The 22736-nt window shown below is 43.4% G+C and overlaps 1 protein-coding gene across 1 annotated transcript in view; it reads left to right on the forward strand.

Annotated features, from left to right (window-relative positions):
• Positions 1-9884: 9884 nt before the first annotated feature.
• Positions 9885-22736, forward strand: part of LOC139389430 (unconventional myosin-Ih-like) — a 57212-nt gene continuing 44360 nt past the window's right edge. Inside the window, exons 1-12 of the mRNA XM_071136183.1 lie at positions 9885-9984; positions 12965-13114; positions 13317-13432; positions 19401-19599; positions 20026-20106; positions 20301-20480; positions 20645-20743; positions 20912-21025; positions 21853-21924; positions 22079-22198; positions 22297-22364; positions 22460-22565. Of these exons, the coding sequence (XP_070992284.1) occupies positions 9979-9984; positions 12965-13114; positions 13317-13432; positions 19401-19599; positions 20026-20106; positions 20301-20480; positions 20645-20743; positions 20912-21025; positions 21853-21924; positions 22079-22198; positions 22297-22364; positions 22460-22565 (1311 nt within the window). The 5' untranslated portion in view covers positions 9885-9978. The remainder of the gene's footprint in view (positions 9985-12964; positions 13115-13316; positions 13433-19400; positions 19600-20025; positions 20107-20300; positions 20481-20644; positions 20744-20911; positions 21026-21852; positions 21925-22078; positions 22199-22296; positions 22365-22459; positions 22566-22736) is intronic.

The following is a 22736-nucleotide window of genomic DNA, read 5'->3' on the forward strand; positions in this document are numbered from 1 at the left end:
AGTATTAAAATAAGCCGCCTCAATATTTGCAGCAGTAGGTGGTAATATCTCTATAGGAGCTGATCCGTCGTCAGTAGGCCTATTGTGAAACAATTACAATGTTAAGATTTTAATGGAGAAAGCTTTTACAAAAGCAGCACTCACTTTCGATCCTTTAAGTATCGACACATACTGTATGTTCCAACGACGCACGTAGATACCTTCTCACTGTGTGGTGTTCTGGGAAATGCACGTTACATCTTCGGCCCTTGCTTTTCTTTCGATCCTATCAGTATCAACACGTTCTAACAATGCACTTAGCATCACGAACGTTCTCTCTACGCGCTTGTTTGGGAAACACGTAAACAAGTTCCCTCGTAAATAACGAAGTATCTGGCATGATCATCATAATGTTTAAGTTACATCACAACTGGGAAAGAGGCCTTGGGCCCATATTCATAAAGACTCAGAGCAGACATGCATGGACAGGGGGGACCTGCTCATAGATCAGCTCTCCTGCTCTGAGATGATTTATTAATATGGCCCAGATCACCAGATCCCCCTTAAACAAGTACTGTCACCACTGTTTGCATCAGTCAAGGAAGTCTCAGTAAACGACTCCCTGCGGTTCAGTGAACACAGTGATGACATTCCGCTCTCTCAGGAATAATGGGGGGAACAACGGGATTCCCTCTCTAAAAGGAGCAACAACCAGTGTTTGGTGGCTCTGTTTTTGTCTTCCACCTAAGTGTTTACCAAAACACCCTTGTCTGTCCTTTGGACACTTCTAATAGGCGCCCCAGCCAGAGAGCCAGAGCCAGAGTGTCCCCCGGAATGACACATCACCCAGGGTGACCTCATGGCCAGAAAGAGGAAGCTAGCTGTCAGCAGTGCTTAACCAAAGTGCAGCAGGAGAGTTCAGCATGCAGCCAAAGCCTTTCTGTTCCTGATTAGGCCAGGGTTGACCTGATGGGCTGACCTCAGACTTGGGGTCATTCGGACCAAAGGCCTTGTTGCTTTTGGCAGTTGCTGCCAATTGCTACCTAATAAGAAGTTGGTGATAAGGACATGGATTTATTTCATTCAAGGGGTGTTTGAGAAGTGTAGAAGTGACCACTGAACCAACCCATATGGAAGTTTACACATTTGTTGATATATGGACAGTATCTTAATAATCCTGAACACTCCAGTAGGTCGACATCAGTGTCAGCTCTGACCATTTAAGGTGAAAAAAGTGAGGGGTGACCGGACATGGTCTCTAGACTCCAGTAGTACACCCAAATAAGCATTTGTGGACAATCAGACATTACAAGATGCTATTCTGACATTATATTAATTCTCCATTATAAAAAAGACAAAAACACCAAAAAGAGTTACAAAAAAAGTGACTGCCACTAGTCCATCCATTCTATATTTTATATTCTCTATCTTTTGCGGAGGCAGGTAACCAACCGCGTGGTTAGAACCGAAAGGTCGCTGGCTTGAACACCCAAACCGACAAGGTGAAAAATCAGTCGATGTACCAGGGACGCCTTACTACAATTCCTGACCCTGTAAAACAACACATTTCACTGCACCTACCCGGTTTATGTGACAATAAAAACATATATTTTTTTATAGTTCTAAAATGGTCTAGAGAGAGCAAAGATATACTCCTTCAGGACTGTCAATGAAGTTCTCCTGGAGTATGCTCTGGAGGACAGCTAACGACTGCCATAAACTTTTGACTTTGAACTGCTCTAACACAGGCAGTCATCTGTTAGCTTCAGACGGAGAGGAAAGAGTCAAAGAGGTTGAACTTCAGGGGTGACTCTCTCAGACAGGCTATTTTATTGATCTATCCCCCATTTAAAGTCCTCTCCTGCAGTTTCAAATCCTTACGGAAACCCTGAAGCCCAAGGCAACAACAACAAAAATAGACTCTTGGACTTACAGTATCTCATCTGGATGACTTAATATCTCATTCGACCAACTTAGTATTTGGTTTGAACGACTTAGTATCTCATTTGAATGACTTAGTAATTTTTGAAAACATAATTGTTCTTTTGTCTAATAAGGCCTCATTTATTTACGCATCGACGGGGGGATTGTGAGATAAATCTCCTGGTAGACGCTGCACTTCCCAGGAGTCACGTGTATCCCCTGTCGCAAGCGGAGACAGTGGCTATGGAGACATATACCACAGCAATTGGGTCAATGCACAGGCGCGCTTCTTCACAAAACTGGATCTCAGGTGCGCATAGTACCACCTCAGGGCATTATGAGTACCTCGTCATGCCGTACGGGTTGATGAATGTTCCATCAGTCTTCCAATCCTTTGTAGACAAGATTTACAGGGACCTGCACGGGCAGGGTGTAGTGGTGTATATCGATGACATTCTGATATACTCCGCTACACGCGCCGAGCATGTGTCCTTGGTGCGCAGGGTACTTGGACAACTGTTGGAGCATGACCTGTACGTCAAGGCTGAGAAATGCCTGTTCTTTCAGCAAGCCTTCTCCTTCCTAGGGTATCACATTTCCACATCAGGGGTGGAGATGGAGAGTGACCGCATTTCAGCCGTGCGTAATTGGCCGACTCCCACCACGGTAAAGGAGGTGCAGCGATTTTTTTAGGTATTGCCAATTACTACCAGAGATTTATCCGGGGTTTTGGTCAGGTGGCTGCTCCCATTACCTCACTGCTGAATGGTGGTCCTGTACGTCTGCAGTGCTCAGTTGAGGCGGACAGGGCTTTTGGGTGGACCGGGAGCTGTTGACTGTCGTCAAGGCCTTGAAGGTGTGGAGACATTGGCTTGAGGGGGCAAAACACCCTTTTCTCATCTGGACTGACCACCGCAATCTGGAGTACATCCGGGCAGCGAGGAGAATGAACCCTCGCCAGGCAAGGTGGGCCATGTTTTTCACCCGTTTTGTTTTCACCCTTTCGCACAGACCAGGTTCAGAGAACGTTAAGGCAGACGCACTGTCCCGGCAGTATGACACAAAGGAGTGACCCATGGATCCCACTCCCATACTCCCCGCCTCTTGCTTGGTGGTGCCAGTAGTGTGGGAGCTGGACGCGGACATTGAGCGGGCGTCACGTGCAGAGCCCGCTCCCCCTCAGTGTCCAACTGGGAGTCTGTACGCCTGATCTATTGGGCCCACAAGTCACCCTTTTCTGGTCATCCTGGGATCGGTCGGACGGTGCGCTGTCTTAGTGGGAAGTACTGGTGGCCCACTTTGGCTAAGGATGTGAGGGTTTATGTTTCCTCCTGCTCGGTGTGCGCCCAGTGTAAGGCTCCTAGGCACCTGCCCAGAGGTAAGTTACAACCCTTACCTGTTCCACAACGGCCGTGGTCGCACCTGTCGGTGGATTTCATAATCGATCTTCCACCTTCACAGGTTAACACCACGATCCTGGTTGTTGTGGATCATTTTTCTAAGTCCTGTTGTCTCCTCCCTTTGCCCGTTCTCACTACGGCGCTACAGACTGCGTCTTCCGGCCCTATGGGGTGCCTGAGGATATAGTGTCTGATCGGGGTTCCCAGTTCACGTCGAAGGGTCTGGAGGGCGTTCATGGAACATCTGGGGGTCTCGGTCAGCCATTCCTCAGGTTTTCACCCCGAATGTAGCGGGGGAAGGTTCCTCTGCCCTCTCTGGACATCGAGGGGGCCCCGGCGTACACCTTTTGATCCATCCTGGATTCGAGACGTCGGGCGAGGGGCCTTCAGTACCTCGTGGACTGGGAGTGGTACGGTCCGGAGGAGAGATGCTGGGTTCCGGAGGAGGACGTGTTGGACCCTTCTATGCTGCGGGACTTCCACCGTCTCCTTCCAGATCGCCCTGCACCTCGCCCAGCCGTGCGTCAAGGAGGGGTACTGTCACGACTTCTACCGAAGTCGGTTCCTCTCCTTGTTCGGGCGGTGTTCGGCGGTCGACATCACAGGTCTTCTAGCCATCGCCGATCCATTTTTCATGTTCCAATTGTTTTGTCTTGTTTTCACACTCACCTGGTTTCAATGCCCTAATTACAGTGCCTTGCGAAAGTATTCGGCCCCCTTGAACTTTGCGACCTTTTACCACATTTCAGGCTTCAAACATAAAGATATAAAACTGTATTTTTTTGTGAAGAATCAACAACAAGTGGGACACAATCATGAAGTGGAACGACATTTATTGGATATTTCAAACTTTTTTAACAAATCAAAAACTGAAAAATTGGGCGTGCAAAATTATTCAGCCCCCTTAAGTTAATACTTTGTAGCGCCACCTTTTGCTGCGATTACAGCTGTAAGTCGCTTGGGATATGTCTCTATCAGTTTTGCACATCGAGAGACTGACATTTTTTCCCATTCCTCCTTGCAAAACAGCTCGAGCTCAGTGAGGTTGGATGGAGAGCATTTGTGAACAGCAGTTTTCAGTTCTTTCCACAGATTCTCGATTGGATTCAGGTCTGGACTTTGACTTGGCCATTCTAACACCTGGATTTGTTTATTTTTGAACCATTCCATTATAGATTTTGCTTTATGTTTTGGATCATTGTCTTGTTGGAAGACAAATCTCCGTCCCAGTCTCAGGTCTTTTGCAGACTCCATCAGGTTTTCTTCCAGAATGGTCCTGTATTTGGCTCCATCCATCTTCCCATCAATTTTAACCATCTTCCCTGTCCCTGCTGAAGAAAAGCAGGCCCAAACCATGATGCTGCCACCACCATGTTTGACAGTGGGGATGGTGTGTTCAGGGTGATGAGCTGTGTTGCTTTTACGCCAAACATAACGTTTTGCATTGTTGCCAAAAAGTTCCATTTTGGTTTCATCTGACCAGAGCACCTTCTTCCACATGTTTGGTGTGTCTCCCAGGTGGCTTGTGGCAAACTTTAAACAACACTTTTTATGGATATCTTTAAGAAATGGCTTTCTTCTTGCCACTCTTCCATAAAGGCCAGATTTGTGCAATATACGACTGATTGTTGTCCTATGGACAGAGTCTCCCACCTCAGCTGTAGATCTCTGCAGTTCATCCAGAGTGATCATGGGCCTCTTGGCTGCATCTCTGATCAGTCTTCTCCTTGTATGAGCTGAAAGTTTAGAGGGACGGCCAGGTCTTGGTAGATTTGCAGTGGTCTGATACTCCTTCCATTTCAATATTATCGCTTGCACAGTGCTCCTTGGGATGTTTAAAGCTTCTTCACAACAGTATCTCGGACCTGCCTGGTGTGTTCCTTGTTCTTCATGATGCTCTCTGCGCTTTTAACGGACCTCTGAGACTATCACAGTGCAGGTGCATTTATACGGAGACTTGATTACACACAGGTGGATTGTATTTATCATCATTAGTCATTTAGGTCAACATTGGATCATTCAGAGATCCTCACTGAACTTCTGGAGAGAGTTTGCTGCACTGAAAGTAAAGGGGCTGAATAATTTTGCACGCCCAATTTTTCAGTTTTTGATTTGTTAAAAAAGTTTGAAATATCCAATAAATGTCGTTCCACTTCATGATTGTGTCCCACTTGTTGTTGATTCTTCACAAAAAAATACAGTTTTATATCTTTATGTTTGAAGCCTGAAATGTGGCAAAAGGTTGCAAAGTTCAAGGGGGCCGAATACTTTCGCAAGACACTGTACATGTTGTATATTTTCCCCCATGTCCTTGTCGGGAATTGTTTATTTGTAAGTATTTGTGCTATGTGTTACTGGTGCGCTACGGGTTTTGTACCCATGTGTTTGTTGTTTTGTATGCCGTTAGTTTTATATATTAAACTGCTCCTGCTATTCAACAAGTTCTGCTCTCCTGCATTTGACTTTCCCTGCCACCAGTTACGCACCTCTTACATGCATTCTACTCGTATAAATTTATGGAAAAATATGTTCTATTTAATTTTAAATATATTTAATTGTATATTATTATTTTTATAAAATACTATAATACTCAAATTTTTATTATGAATTGTGAGGGACTCCACAGGTGTAACTAAAATATGCTGGGAGTCAGAAAGCAAGTGCAGGTGGTGAGTTTAATATTAAACAGAACATCGAACAATATAACAAACACGAGTAGCATATAGACATGAAACACACAGTCAATACTGCCTGGGGAAAGAACATAAGGGAGTGCCAGATATAGGGGAGGTAATAAGTGGGGTAATGGAGTCCAGGTGTGACTGATGATGATGGGCAGGTACAGCATAATGATTGAAGCCAGGTGTGCGTAATGATGGATCCCAGGACGGTTAGTTAGTTTACCGGCGATCGGAGGAGGGGAGCGGGAGTAGACGTGACATGTAACGGTTTTCTTGACTTGAAGGAGAGGCGGACCAAAACGCAGCGTGGTTTCTATTCATGGTTCTTTAATAAAGACAACTATACATGAACAGACTAACAAAAACAAGAAATGTGAAAACCTAAAACAGCCCTATCTGGTGCAAACACAGAGACAGGAACAATCACCCACAAAACCCAACACCAAACAGGCTACCTAAATATGGTTCCCAATCAGAGACAATGACTAACACCTGCCTCTGATTGAGAACCCTATCAGGCCAAACATAGAAATAGACAAACTAGACATGTAACATACAATGCCCACTCAGATCACACCCTGACCAAACAAAACATAGAAACATACAAAGCAAACTATGGTCAGGGTGCGAACCACCGCACCGTGTACATGCTAAAGTCACCACTGAGCCCATGTAAAGCCTACCTAAAACATGTAAAGCCTACCTAAAACATGTATAGCCTAGCTAAAACATGTAAAGCCTACCTAAAACATGTAAAGCCTAGCTAAAACATGTATAGCCTACCCTACATTTGAAGTCCTTCAAAATAGAAACTAGATATCCTAGTGGTAGAAAGTAGAATATAAACTGGATATAGGCTACTGTGGGTGGGGTAGGTTAAATAAATACAACCAAATAGGCCTCATCAAAAGAATAGTGATAAAGGGGGAAAAAAAGATAAGCAGAGCATGCCCAGAGCTTGTGTCTGAGCACTACCAGAGTGAAGTTGGAGTGGGAGAAAAGGCCGTTTTCTTCTTTTTTGATCTTCTCCAGCCATTCCAGACGAATTACACCCCGCTCCTCGCTCCACACTCGCCCACTAACACGCTCTGGCACTCAAAAGCAGCACTTTCTTTAGGCTATCAAAAGGACTGTCAGTGAGGAGGCATATCAACGGATGGAATCAGTGAATAAATGGCTGCAGCAACGGTCTGATTAGCACAACTGGCAGTGCACAACAAATGAGACCTAATTAACACAAAATAACAATTCAGTAGTTTGAACAAGATAATCAGTCATTCAAACAAGATACTAAGTCTTTCTAACGAGATACTAAGTCGTGCTGACGAGATCATTCCAAGAGTCTGGATTATTTTTTTGTTGCCACCACTTCTATGTGACGTGGCAGATAGTGACCGTGCTCTGAGAGACCGCTTCATATGCCTAATATCAAAAAGGTTGCTCCTGTTCCTCTGTCACAGTGCTTTTGTATTGGGAGATCACACACCCTCCATCTTTCAGGTTTCGAGGTGGTAAATGGGGTTTACCTTTGTGTGACCAGGGTCAAGACCAATCAGCTGTGTTCTTTGGGAGGACAGCCCTTTTCATGGGCTTAGAGGGTAAGATGAAGACACATTTGTATTCTCATTCACGGGTGATCTCCGCACAACGGCGGCTTTAGACATTGCCTCAACTCCAAAAGATCTATCAATATGCCCTTTGAAAAAGACACAGCAGTCGCTGTGTATTCCAGAGGGATGGATGGTTCATGGACACTTCAATGTCAAGCTGCCTGATTTTTTCTCTGTATTTAGCCTTGTCTATGATAGGCTGCATCCTTATAGCGCACTACTCTTGACCAGGGCCAATAGGTCATAGTGCAATGGCCATAGTACAACGTCGGCCATGTTGGGAATAACTTTCAGTCATTTTTCCACTCTTATCCTTTGTGCATTCCTATTTTTCTGCACTGTGGATATTGCAGGGGTAAATGATATTGCCACCGCAGGAATGTATTCAGTGCTATACATAGGGGGGAAATGCTGTTCACACATACATCTGAAATCATATGTAAGTTAAAAGAAATACAGGTGTTTTTTTTATATCATATAGCTTCCTCAGCTAAGAGAGATACAAACATTTTGTGAAAGTAAAGAACTGCCTTCGATGTACTGTATACAGGGAGTAAGTAAACTTGCTGACCCTATCCTCCAAGGCGGGGACCTGAACTGAAGACGGGGGCCCATTCTTCGTTCTGCTACTCAGAAAAAATTACTATGATGGACTATGAGAGAAAGAAAAGAGTGAAAAACTGAGAGCGAGAGAGAAGGAGGAATAGGGGGAATGGGAAAGAGAGAGAGAGAGAATGAGAAAGAGAGAGAGAGGGACCTGGCAGTAATGGTCTGAAGATGTGAGTGGTATCATCCAGCCTTCATTCTCAGCATGGAATCTCTAATGGGAAAATCAACCTCTCTGACTCCTCTGTAATTGGATTTAACCGGGTCTCGTGCAGAATCAGCCCAGTGGGTAGCTCAAAGCTTGTTAAGATTGGACAAGCATTGCTGGGCTCCCTGGTTGGGGAGAGTGAGGTGAGGGGCTCAGGCAAAAGAAGCCCCCTGACAACTTCTCGGAGTGGAGGGTGGATAATTGAAATGGGCAACATCTGAACATCCATTATGTCTAACTTTACTCTAATGCTGGGAAGCAGCTCCAACTGCCACAAATAGAAGGAAATTGGATCTTTTCATTCGGTCATCGTGTCAGTGGAAACGGACACCTGTGCTTCCCCTGTGTGTGTGTGTGTGTGTGTGTGTGTGAGTGAGTTTGCTACTACAGGTTACCATGTTACTGAGATAACCAGGTTACAGCTCCCTTATGGTCTTTCCCTGTGAATAGTAAATGTGGGGAAGACCACAAACAGTCTTCAGGCTAAAGTTTTTATTTTAAAAGTGGTCTCTTTTTTTTATTTCAACTGTGTATTATTAGGGCAAAAAGTGGACTAATATGATGTGAGAGAATGATTGGAGTATAAAGGGCCATTATGTTGGTATTCCTTGGCCTTTTGGAGATTATTTTGTAAACATTAGGCATTTCTTGTCAAGCATGTGTAGTTTTCCATTGTGCAAACTCCAAGCAAAGTTTCGTGAATCAACAATTAACAGCTTCTGATCAGAGAGCTCTAAAATTTGATATTAGGATTGTATTCATTGGGCCCCAAATGGAAGAAAACGGATGGAAACAGGGATTATCTAAATTTATCCAATAAGAAACACTTGTTTTTATTTGCTGTTGCTAAACATTTTGCTACGTTTTGCAATGGTGTGGATGAATGAATATGACCCAGTTTGGCACCTTGACAACAGCCTTATGTCGAGCAGGGAGTATTTGCAGCAGCAGTCAGGGACCCTTATGAAATAGTAGTGGCCCGGTAGAACTATAAACTGAGTAGTTTGTAATTAGCCCGTCGTTTATCTGTCTAATCAAATATCATTAACAGGACCTATGCTGTGCCAGCAGGGGGTTGCTGTGGTGGTGGTGCTGCTGCAATGACACACACGCGCGCACGCTTAACGAGAGCGACTCGGAGGACGGTTGGATTGGATTGTGTTTCTGCATCTTTGTGTTACACCCCATCGAGCTAGTAGACCACTCAGGTAAGCACCGAATAAGATCTCCCTCTCCCTCCACCTCCGTTCTCGACGGCATGAATGATAGATTAAGCAGCTGGGCCGCAGTCTCCCGAGGATGGGTCAGTGCGATCACGGCGTGGAGCACGCGGGTAGACAGCACCACCATACCCTGTGGTAGATCCTTACTTAATGGGTAGTGGCTACAGAGGAGAGAGAGGACTGTACCATAAATATAACATTTCTTCAGAATTGGATTTTTGCCAACTAACTGTCAGCACACGTGTGACATAACTCTGGTCCAGAGAGGGTGAAGAATTTACATCCAACCTGGATGTCATCATCCCGTTCCTGAGTTTGACTGAGAACTTACCCACACAGATTTGGAGAATGCAGGTATGCTTCAAATGTACTGTATGTGTACCATTTTGCCTTTTCACAGATGGGATGTTAACTTTTCATAAGGTCTACTGTAAAACATTCTTTGCTGCTCCTTGGCCCCTAAGAGCGTTAACTAGTTGAAATGCTTTAAAGTTGAACGTTTGATTCATGCTAAAATATAAAATAACCAATATCATCCCTTTGGGTGCTCACTGCCTGACCGTGTTAGATTTAGAGGGGGGGGGGGGGGGGGGGGGGGGGGCATAGAGGCCCAGCCAGTGGACCATAGATAGATAAAGTGCTTACGACAGGGATGGAGGCCCACTCTTTGTTAGTGGGGCGTAACAGGATCGTGTGGGTCAGGCAAAGAGATTGGCTTCCATACCGTGGGGCGGAATAGAAGAAGGGAGGGAGGCAGATTCATTCCATCCTTAGAAGACGGATATGTTTTCCTCATGGTCCTGTACATTAGGGCACGCAATGGAAATCGTTTGAAAATGTTTTGCAACAGAAAACAAACATGAATGTTTTGTAGTCCCTCCCTGTTTCATTCCATTTTCTTCCATTTGGTGCCTAATGTTTATTACCTATTTTTCACTGGGTCTTGCTAGTTTGTTTTCCCCTCCTGCAGTTCTCTCACGGGGACGAGATGAGGTCAACATCGTCTCAGGTGACGTTGTTTGACACTCTAGACCGAGACGAAGGGGCATCTCTTAATTCATTAATTTACATTTTAATTGGGCGGGCTGCAGCTAGCCTAGCGGTTAGAGCATCGGGCCAGTAACTGCTAAGGTCGCTGGTTCGAAATACCTGAGCCGACAAGGTGAAATATCCGGCGATGTGCCCTTCATCAAGGCCCTTAAGCCTAATTTGCTCCAGGGGCGTCGCACTACTATGGCTGACCCTGATAAAACAACACGTTTCACTTCACCTATCCAGTGCATATGACAAAAGAAAACATCATCGTTTTTTTAAAGGCAATTGGTCCCCTGATCTGAATATGAGTCACTTTTATCAGTCTATAAATTCTGTATAGCCTAGATGGAGAGACACATGGAAAATACATATGTCCATTGAATTATGTTACACTGTGTTGAGTCTGTCTCCGATACAGTTCCCTCACAGATCCAGTGTCTTGTGCACAGTTATTGGTTTACTGTGACCATTCTCCAAATACAGGAATTGTCCATCAAGGTAGTTGTATTAACAGTAATATTTACCCATTGTCCATATGATCTGTTATGGAGCTGTACGGTAGACTCCCAAATCCCCCCTGTCTCTGAGCGTTGCACATCATCTGTTTGCACTGCCTTGAGAGATGCTTGTTCCCATGAAGGAATGGGGTGTCACAAATACCCCACACAGCCAACACCACTACCATCATATTAGTAGATTGATTTTGACGTCTCAAATGGGGTGCCTTCAATGATATTGTTCACCTGTCTCATTGGCTTAAAGTGGGGGGGGAGAATGCTGAGAGGGGGTTGGTGAGAGACACGGGGTGAGGGTTATTGTTAAGAAGAGGGGGTGGGTTAATGGGGGGGTAGGGGGGGTGCTCTCATCCGACTAGCCCCCCTCCATCCATCCATGAGGCCCCATGTGAGGAGGGTAATGAAGTCCAAATTGCAGCACAGGATTGCTTGGAACAAGCCCCTATTGTCCGCCCTCAGGGCACACTAAATGAGTGTCACAGCAAACAGCGGGACACAGACCGTTACTGCACTATTTAGTCTGCCCCGTTGTCTCAAGACGGCCCCATTTCAGAGGGTTCTCAGATCAGACAAATACTGCCCCTCTCCCTCATTCCCTCCCTCCTTTGCCCTCACCCTTCCTCTGTCCAACCGAACCCCCTTCTCATCCAAACATAGGGCAAATCTTCTCTATTGTGTTTTGACTGGCCAGCATGAAATTGATTGTGACATTAAATGTTTTCTAATGAATAATTACTGAATGGATATGCTGGGGGACTATATGTAATGGATTGTAGACTGCATTTTAAAAACCTTATTTTTGTCTCTGCTCCATGGTATTTACAGGACAAAAACACTTGGCCTTTCTCAGAAGTAATGAGGGCTATGGAATAGGAAAGGGGACTTGGGGGTGGGGGACTAAGGGCTTTGTGTCAATTACATCCAATGGATTATCTTTTTAAAATGTTTAAATGAGAGTTGAGAATCAAAGGATTTCTGCCTTCCAAAGAAGGAGAAAAAAACCAACCAACAAAAGCTGGGAAAAAACCTTTGGACCAAGTGTTGGTGTTGAGAATGCAAAACAGATTGGTGGAATTTTTCCCACTCTGCTTTCTTAAATGTGCCGCTGTTTTGTCGTTCCCCTGTTCCATTTGCACAGGGTGAGGGTGGTGTGGTGGTTTACGGGCCGCTGGCCGACGCCTCCGTACTATGTGCTCTGTAGCAGTCATTAGCTTCTGTCTGTAGACTACCATTGCACAATCAGAGGGCTCTGCTTCAAAGCCCCATGAGACCCACAGAGCCCTCGTTTCAATAGAGCTAACAGCTAACTTTAGCTTTTTCTGCGGATTTCACACCTCCGCTGGGTAACCAAGGACCCCTCTGCAACTTGACTTAAATATACAATATGGAGGTGTAGTTGCTAATTGTTTACATTAAATGTTGGCTGTATGGTTATACAGTACACATGATATACGTATGATATAATATTAATCAATTTCCTATCTCATGAAAGCACACAAATCCATAGTTTTAGGCAAACAATATATGATTTTGCTCATGGATTGGAGAGGTGTGCCTCGTTCTGTCCAATTAATTTATGGACAATATTAAAGTCATCCTTCTTATCCATCCACTTTTGTTTGGATGCCTGTAAAAAAATCACGTAGAACTACATAAAAACATCCATAAAATGCATTCATAGGCAGTACAATAATACATTTATGAAACGCTTATCTTCTTCATTCTTCCAGTCCTTATGTAGGTACCCTTCAAATCAAATGTTATTTCCGTGTGCTTGCCTGCAGGGGTGTGCCCGGGGTCAGCTGGACATGGAGGGGGCTCTGACCGCACGGGACCGCGTGGGGATCCAGGACTTTGTCCTGCTGGACGCCCACACAAGCGAGACTGCTTTCCTAGACAACCTGAAGAAACGCTTCAGTGAGAACCTAATCTATGTGAGTTTGGTCGACTTAGTACCAACATTTAAAAACATACATAGCATGATGTATAATGACACCACTTGCAGAGCCTGTTTGTTGCAATAGTTGAAGGAAAGATATATTATAAGTAACATTCTGGGAAACATTTAGAGAATGTACAGCTATCAACTTACAGAGATTAACCACAGTTATTAACCAGGTTTTTCTTCACATGAAGACCTATATAGGCACTCTGCTAGTGTCTGTGAACCCCTACAAAGAGTTGGATATCTACAGTAAAAAACAGATGGATATATACATGGGCGTCAACTTTTTTGAGCTTCCACCGCATATGTGAGTGTCATATAATTAGCACGCCAATGTGTGTGTGTGTGTGTGTTTTTGCATGTCTGTTTGCAAATCTTTTTGATTGTCAGTTGTGAGAGGATATGCCATACCACAGGATAAGCCCATACATGGTATACTGGTCATTCTACAGAAGTGGTACAAATTGGGGGTTGAATTTCTTCTCCAAATTTGTATCCTGTATCTTTCAACATATGTCAGGTAGACATACACATTGGGGCAAAAAAGTTTTTAGTCAGCCACCAATTGTGCAAGTTCTCCCACTTAAAAAGTTGAGAGAGGCCTATAATTTTCATCATAGGTACACTTCAACTATGACAGACAAAATTATGAAAGAAAATCCAGAAAATCACATTGTAGGATTTTTAATGAATTTATTTGCAAATTATGGTGGAAAATAAGTATTTGGTCATCTACAAACAAGCAAAATTTCTGGTTCTCACAGACCTGTAACTTCTTCTTTAAGAGCCTCCTCTGTCCTCCACTCGTTACCTGTATTAATGGCACCTGTATGAACTTGTTATCAGTATAAAAGACACCTGTCCACAACCTCAAACTGTCACACTCCAAACTCCACTATGGCCAAGACCAAAGAGCTGTCAAAGGACACCAGAAACAAAATTGTAGACCTGCACCAGGCTGGGAAGACTGAATCTGCAATAGGTAAGCAGCTTGGTTTGAAGAAATCAACTGTGGGAGCAATTATTAGGAAATGAAAGACATACAAGACCACTGATAATCTCCCTTGATCTGGGGCTCCACGTAAGATCTCACCCTGTGGGGTCAAAATGATCACAAGAACGGTGAGCAAAAATCCCAGAACCAGTACATGTCCAGGCCCGTCTGAAGTTTGCTAGAGAGCATTTGGATGATCCAGAAGAAGATTGGGAGAATGTCATATGGTCAGATGAAACCATAATATAACTTTTTGGTAAAAACTCAATTCGTCGTGTTTGGAGGACAAAGAATGCTGAGTTGCATCCAAAGAACACCATACCTACTGTGAAGCACGGGGGTGGAAACATCATGCTTTGGGGCTGTTTTTCTGCAAAGGGACCAGGATGACTGATCCGTGTAAAGTAAAGAATGAATGGGGCCATGTATCGTGAGATTTTGAGTGAAAACATCCTTCCATCAGCAAGGGCATTGAAGATGAAACGTGGCTGGGTCTTTCAGCATGACAATGATCCCAAACACACCGCCCGAGCAACGAAGGAGTGGCTTCGTATGAAGCACTTGAAGGTCCTGGAGTGGCCTAGCCAGTCTCCAGATCTCAACCCCATAGAAAATCTTTGGAGGGAGTTGAAAGTCTGTGTTGCCCAGCAACAGCCCCAAAACATCACTGCTCTAGAGGAGATCTGCATGGAGGAATGGGCCAAAATACCAGCAACAGTGTGTGAAAACCTTGTGAAGACTTACAGAAAACGTTTGATCTCTGTCATTGCCAACAAAGGGTATATAACATATTGAGATAAACTTTTGTTATTGACCAAATACTTATTATCCACTATAATTTGCAAATAAATTCATTAAAAATCCTACAATGTGATTTTCTGGATTTTTCTTTCTCAGTTTGTCTGTCATAGTTGAAGTGTACCTATGATGAAAATTACAGACCTCTCTCATCTTTTTAAGTGGGAGAACTTGCACAATTGGTGGCTGACTAAATACTTTTTTGCCCCACTGTATATACTACTCACACACTTTGTTTTTATTGCATATTTGAAAGATTTACTTGAATTCCATACTACCCCACTAAATTTGTCACTACCGAAACATAATGAAAAATATACAATGAAGGGAGAACCATGCACAGTAGCCCCATGACCTTCTATTACAGAGACATTTTTAGAAATGTTATTTACTTAACAAATTTACAAAATAGTGAAAACATAATTTAACAGATTTTCAAAACCTTTAAATAGAATTTATAGAAATATGATTTCTATTGTCGTCTTTAAAATGTTCAATGTTGATTTTATGAATCTGAAACTTGTTGATTGATTGAATTACTTATGCATCTATCTAATTAATTATGTTGTTAGATGTTTATCTGTCTTTATCTGTCTTTATTTTGGAAAAATAACATGTGTTTCAGTGTCAAGTGTCAATCAGATAAATGGAGGACTGTAGATGGACATAACACATTTTAGTATAGACATTGTAAAATGAGGCCTTTCACCACTTAAAAGTTATCTACTGGGAGGGAAATCCTATGGCTTGGGAGTGATCAGCCAATGATCAGAGAGCATTGTCTTCTTCAAATTGGGATGCCTATGGTTTGTAAACCAAAGACTAATGTCATATCCAGAAGCAAAGACCAAGATTTATACCAAAACATTCGTCCCAGATCCAGATCCAGTGAGTTGAGACCATTACAAGTTTAAACATTTTTTATGTGGTCTTGAGTGGTTTTAAGACGAAGACCATTAAATCAAGAGTCCATGGGCACTTTCTTCAATTGTAAGAAAGTAAATTAGAGTAAACTCAAGTACAGTACAGTAGAGCACAGTAGAGTAGAGTACAGTACAGTAGAGTAGGGTACAGTACAGTATAGTAGAACACAGTACAGTAGAGTAGGCTACAGTACAGTAGAGAAGAACACAGTACAGTAGAGTCGAGTACAGTAGATTAGGGTACAGTACAGAACAGTATAGTAGAGCATGCTACAGTAGAGTAGAGTACAGTAGAGAAGGGTACAGTACAGTAGAGCACAGTACAGTACAGTAGAGTACAGTAGAGTAGGATAGAGTACAGTATAGTAGAACACAGTACAGTAAAGTGGAGTACAGTAGAGTAGAGCATGGTACAGTAGAGTACAATACAGTAGAGTACAGTACAGTAGAGCATGATACAGTAGACTACAATACAGTAGAGTACAGTAGAGTTCAGTACAGTAGAGAAGGGTATAGTACAGTAGAGCACAGTACAGTAGAGTATAGTAGGATACAGTACAGTATAGTAGAACACAGTACAGTAAAGTGGAGTACAGTAGAGTAGAGCATGGTACAGTAGAGTACAGTACAGTACATTAGAGTAGGGTACAGTAGAGCATGGTACAGTAGACTACAATACAGTAGAGTACAGTACAGTAGAGCATGGTACAGTAGACTACAATACAGTAGAGTACAATAGAGTACAGTACAGTAGAGTACAGTACAGTAGAGTAGGGTACAGTAGAGCATGGTACAGTAGAGTATAGTACAATAGAGTAGGGTACAGTAGAGCATGATACAGTACAGTAGAGTACAGTACAGTAGAGTACAGTAGAGTACAGTACAGTTGAGTACATTAGAGCACAGTACAGTATACCACATAATATATATATCAATGTTTGGGCTCTTGGAAGGCTAAAATCCCCCTGCTGGCTATGCATCTCAAGCCTTGACACTTTTTCCTGAAGTGTGCACTTGCCCACTACCCACATGGTGGTCCTCTTTTTTTAAAACTTATTTTGTAATACCTGTAGCTGAAGAAACAGGAAAAATGCTTTGCACACTTCCAGTCAGATGCTAATTTATTTAAATTATAGCTGAGCTTTAATTAAAAGATAGTGGGACAGATAAGGCCACACAGCAAGCTAGATGTAATTGCAGACACCTGTTGTATTCTAAAGTACCCAAAAGGGCCACTGGATGTCATAATATCAGATGAATTACAAGATAGTACAGTACGTTATAGATTTATTTCTACTATAACAAAACAGATTTACACAGGGAATATCCATAGCTAACATATGGCTGACTATCTGGTGGGCATGCTGGAGAGGGGTGCAATCCCGTCACCTGGGGATATTTGTAGGGGTGTGGCTTAAGGTACATTCATTTTACAGTTGAAGTCGGAAGTTTACATACTCTTAGGTTGGAGTCATTAAAACTCGTTTTTCAACCACTCCCCAAATTTTTGCAAGTCGGTTAGGACATCTACTTTGTGCATGGCACAAGTAATTTTTTCAACAATTGTTTACAGACAGATTATTTCACTTATAATTCACTGTATCACAATTCCAGTGGGTCAGAAGTTTACATACACTAAATTGTCTGTGCCTTTAAACAGCTTGGAAAATTCCAGAAAATTATGTGATGGCTTCTGATAAGCTTCTGATAGGCTAATTGATATCATTTGAGTCAATTGGAGGTGTACCTGTGGATGTATTTCAAGGCCTACCTTCAAACTCAGTGCCTCTTTCATCATGGGAAATTCAAAAGAAATCAGCCAAGACCTCAGAAAGAAAATGTTAGGCCTCCAGAAGTCTGGTTCATCCTTGGGAGCAATTTCCAAATGACTGAAGGTACCATGGGACCACGCAGCTGTCATACCACTCAGGAAGGAGACGCGTTCTGTCTCCTAGAGATTAACGTACTTAGGTGCAAAAAGTGAAAATCAATCCCAGAACAACAGCAAAGGACCTTGTGAACATGCTAGAGGAAACAGGTACAAAAGTATCTATATCCACAGTAAAACAAGTCCTATATCAACATAACCTGAAAGGCCGCTCAGCAAGGAAGAAGCTACTGCTCCAAATCTGCCATAAAAAATACAGACTACGGTTTGCAGCTGCACATGGGGACAAAGATCGTACTTTTTGGAGAAATGTCCTCTGGTCTGATGAAACAAAAATAATGACCATCGTTATGTTTGGAGGAAAAAGGGGGAGGCTTGCAAGCCAAAGAACACCATCCCAACTGTGAAGCACAGGGGTGGCAGCATCATACTGTGAGGGTGCTTTGCTGCAGAAGGGACTGGTGCACTTCACAAAATAGATAGCATCATGAAGAATGGAAAATTATGTGGATATAGTCAAGCAACATTTCAAGACCTCAGTCAGGAAGTTATAGCTTGGTCGCAAATGGGTCTTCCAAATGGACAATGACCCCAAGCATACTTCCAAAGTTGTGGCAAAATGGCCTAAGGACAACAAAGTCAAGGAATTGGAGTGGCCATTACAAAGCCCTGACCTCAATCCTATAGAACATTTGTGGGCAGAACTGAAAAAGCATGTGCGAGCAAGGAGGCCTACCAACATGATTCAGTTCCACCAGCTCTGTCAGGTGGAATGGGCCCAAAATTCACCCAACTTATTGTGGGAAGCTTGTGGAAGGCTACCCGAAACGTTTGACCAAAGTTAAACAATTGAGTGTACTGTATGTAAACTTCTAACCCACTGGGAATGTGATGAAAGAATTCAAAGCTGAAGTAAATCATTCTCTCTAATATTATTCTGACATTTCACATTCTTAAAATCAAGTGGTGATCCTAACTGAACTAAGACATTTTTACTGGGATTAAATGTCAGGAATTGTGAAAAACTGAGTTTAAATGTATTTGGCTAAGGTGTATGTAAACTTCTGATTTCAACTGTACACTATTTTCATGTGTGTTTCGGTAGTGACATTAAAAGGTGGGACTGCATTTTTTATGTTTAAAAATGAACAAAACGACTTTTAGATTAGTATGTTTCAATGTAATAAAATAACAACTCCATATGTTCTACTGAAGTAAAAGTGTTAATGCAAATTTTAAATCGTTAATAGCTTTATCGTCAAACATGAAGTTGAGGAGCAAGGGATTAGAACAACCTCAACTCAATTGAAATACGTGTATAAACAATGACTTTGCACTATATTAATTCAATAATATGTTTATTATTGCCTTGGATTGAATTAGAATGTATCGTCATGTAAATAAATGTCTGACATTTGGAGACTTAACTGTTTTGTTAAATCGTTTTTTTTTTTTGAGGGGGTGGGATTGCAATTTGCACCACTTCTGTAGAATCATCCATATACAACATGTATACTAGTGTTTATACGGCTGTCTGACAAAATACCATAGGTGGGTCCAGGCCTAAAGCATGGGAGCAGCATATACCATCATTATCATCATTGCATCGTTGAAGACATTTGAAATCTGGAATGTGAATATACATTTCACTTGACACACTATATTTCTGTAGTTTTGCCCTGGCAGACAATGCCTACCACACCATGCTGGCTGAGGCCAACAACCACTTCATCCTCATCTCTGGGGAGAGTGGCGCTGGCAAGACAGAGGCTTCCAAAAAGATCCTGCAGTACTACGCTGTGAGCTGCCCCAGTACCACCCTACTGGACAATGTCAGGGACCGGATGCTGTTGTCCAACCCTGTGCTGGAGGTCTGATCGGACAGTTCCTGTCATTCACTGTTATCACACATCTGGTCAGATCTTGTCCCAGATCTGTTTGTGTTGTCTCGCCATTGTGCTGTGCTATAGTCATTGCCATCATGACTATATCGTACGAACAGATCTGGGACCAGGCTATCACACACCATGGATCACATAGTTTATTTTGGGGTGGCAGGTAGCCTAGTGGTTAGAGCGTTGGACTTGTAACCGAAAGGTTAGCAAGATCAAATCCCTGAGCTGACAAGGCAAAATCTGCGGTTCTGCCTCTGAACAAGGCAGTTAACCCACTGTTCCTAGTCCGTCATTGAAAATAATTATTTGTTCTTAACTGACTTGCCTAATAAAATAAAGGTTAAGAAAAAGAACATTGTAGTTAACCTCTTAGTGACTAACACCTTTGTTCTTCCTCCACAGGCTTTCGGCAACTCCAAAACACTGAAGAATGACAACTCTAGCCGCTTCGGGAAGTACATGGATATCCAGTTTGACATCCAGGTAAGGATGGATGGGTTTATGTTCTTAAAGTAAGCAGAAGGCATACCAGGGTATTGTTTCTTTCAAATATTTTTTGCTGCGCTTATTTGCGCATTGGAGAAAAATTGCATTCCCCACCCACCTGGCACTCCAGATAAGCAGTTTGTTGAGGCTAATTGGATCATTAATCATTGTCACATGTCTGGCACTCTCAGGGGGATGCCGTGGGGGGGCACATCCTGGGCTACCTGCTGGAGAAGTCCAGAGTGGTCCATCAGAACCACGGAGAGAGGAACTTCCACATCTTCTACCAGCTGGTGAAGGGAGGAGAGGAGGACCTGCTGCATCAGCTAGGCCTCGAGAGCAACTGCCAGCACTACAGCTACCTGGTGCAAGTATGGGCTACCACTGTGGTCAACTGATGTGCTAGCTCGGACTAGGCTAACTGGTGCATGCTTGGGCAACCACTGTAGTCCGCTGACGGGCTAGCTAGAGCTAGGCCAACTGGTGGTAGCCATGCATGGGTGCCACTGTAATGTTGACTCCCTCTCTCAAAAAGGGCGAGTGTGCCAACGTGGCCTCAATCAATGACAAGAATGACTGGAAGACAGTGAGAAACGCCCTGTCCGTCATCGACTTTGACGAGAGAGACATACAAGTGAGTTGCTGTCACACTGCTTGTGGAAACAGCTTTTGTAATGACATTCATTCAATTGCTTATTGTGCTACACTGTGCCCTACTACACTGTACATCATTTTTACTTTACTACTACTCTGGCCACCACCTCAAACCTAACCCTAACCCCCACGTCTCCATTCTCCACAGCACCTGTTAGGGGTCATCGCAAGCGTCCTCCACTTAGGGAACGTGCAGTTTGAGCCTGACAGCAAAGGCTACGCCATGTTGAACAACAGCGCTGAGCTCCTCTGGGTGTCAACAGTAAGCCTTGTTAGTCCTTAGACACTCCACAACAACACCATGCCAATGCCTTGTTAGTCCTTAGACACTCCACAACAACACCATGCCAATGCCTTGTTAGTCCTTAGACACTCCACAACAACACCATGCCAATGCCTTGCTATTCCTTAGACACTCCACAACAACACCATGCCAATGCCTTGCTAGTCCTTAGACCCTCCACAACAACACCATGCCAATGCCTTGTTAGTCCTTAGACACTCCACAACAACACCATGCCAATGCCTTGCTAGTCCTTAGACCCTCCACAACAACACCATGCCAATGCCTTGTTAGTCCTTAGACACTCCACAACAACACCATGCCAATGCCTTGCTGGTCCTTAGACACTCCACAACAACACCATGCCAATGCCTTGCTGGTCCTTAGACACTCCACAACAACACCATGCCAATGCCTTGCTAGTCCTTAGACACTCCACAACAACACCATGCCAATGCCTTGTTAGTCCTTAGACACTCCACAACAACACCATGCCAATGCCTTGCTAGTCCTTAGACACTCCACAACAACACCAAGCCAATGCCTTGCTATTCCTTAGACACTCCACAACAACACCATGCCAATGCCTTGCTAGTCCTTAGACACTCCACAACAACACCATGCCAATGCCTTGCTAGTCCTTAGACACTCCTCAACAACACCATGCCAATGCCTTGCTGGTCCTTAGACCCTCCACAACAACACCATGCCAATGCCTTGTTAGTCCTTAGACACTCCACAACAATGCTTTGCAGACCACGGTCCCTGTACTTTGCTGACTTTGTGTTGTGTGTGATCATCTGTAGTTGCTGGGCGTCAATGTTCAAGTGCTGCAGGAGGGGCTGACATCCAGGAAGATTGAGGCCAAAACAGATGAGGTGAGAAGGAGAAGAGGGGTGGTGAATGACTAAATGAATGAATGTCGAGAGAGAAGGCAGGGACTACACTCACTAATAATGGGCATTTCTAACTTAACTCACTCGTCAGGTCAGGTAGTTGTTAATGTGTGCCTTCTTTTTCATCAACATCCAGGTGCTCAGCCCGTTCACAGTGGACCATGCCATCTATGCCAGAGATGCCCTCACCAAAGCCATTTATGGACGCACCTTCACCTGGCTGGTCAATAAAATCAACGACTCCATGGAAAATAAGGTTAGCAGATACAGTAAGTGAAAAGTACATGTCAAGATAAAACAGGAGCATTGGTGATCCGTGTGAATGACCACAGTTTCCTGAAATCCTTTCGACAGGACTCTTCAAGGAAGACAGTAATTGGTCTCCTAGACATATATGGCTTTGAAGTTTTCTATGTCAACAGGTAGGTGGACGTAGGTTGTGCAGTACATTGTAGAAAACTTTTGGGCTACATTTTAAAATGCACTTCAATTGAAATATGTTGTCTGTCAATTCCAGTTTTGAACAGTTCTGTATAAATTACTGCAACGAGAAACTGCAGCAGCTTTTTATCCAGCTGACCTTAAAGTCGGAGCAGGAGGAGTACGAAGCAGAGAATATTGGGGTAAACGTAATTTATTATTTTGGGTTCTATTTGGTTCTGTTTAGTCAATACATGTAATATGGCATTTTTACCTCGTCAAAGTATTACTTTGGCATTATAGGTATTGTTGAATCCTGGAATGCCTTCCCACTGGGAACAAACTGATTAAAACAATGTTGTTTCAACATAATT

The sequence above is a fragment of the Oncorhynchus clarkii genome, chromosome 30 (genome assembly GCF_045791955.1).
Source record: "Oncorhynchus clarkii lewisi isolate Uvic-CL-2024 chromosome 30, UVic_Ocla_1.0, whole genome shotgun sequence".
NCBI classification, from domain to species: Eukaryota; Metazoa; Chordata; class Actinopteri; order Salmoniformes; family Salmonidae; genus Oncorhynchus; species Oncorhynchus clarkii.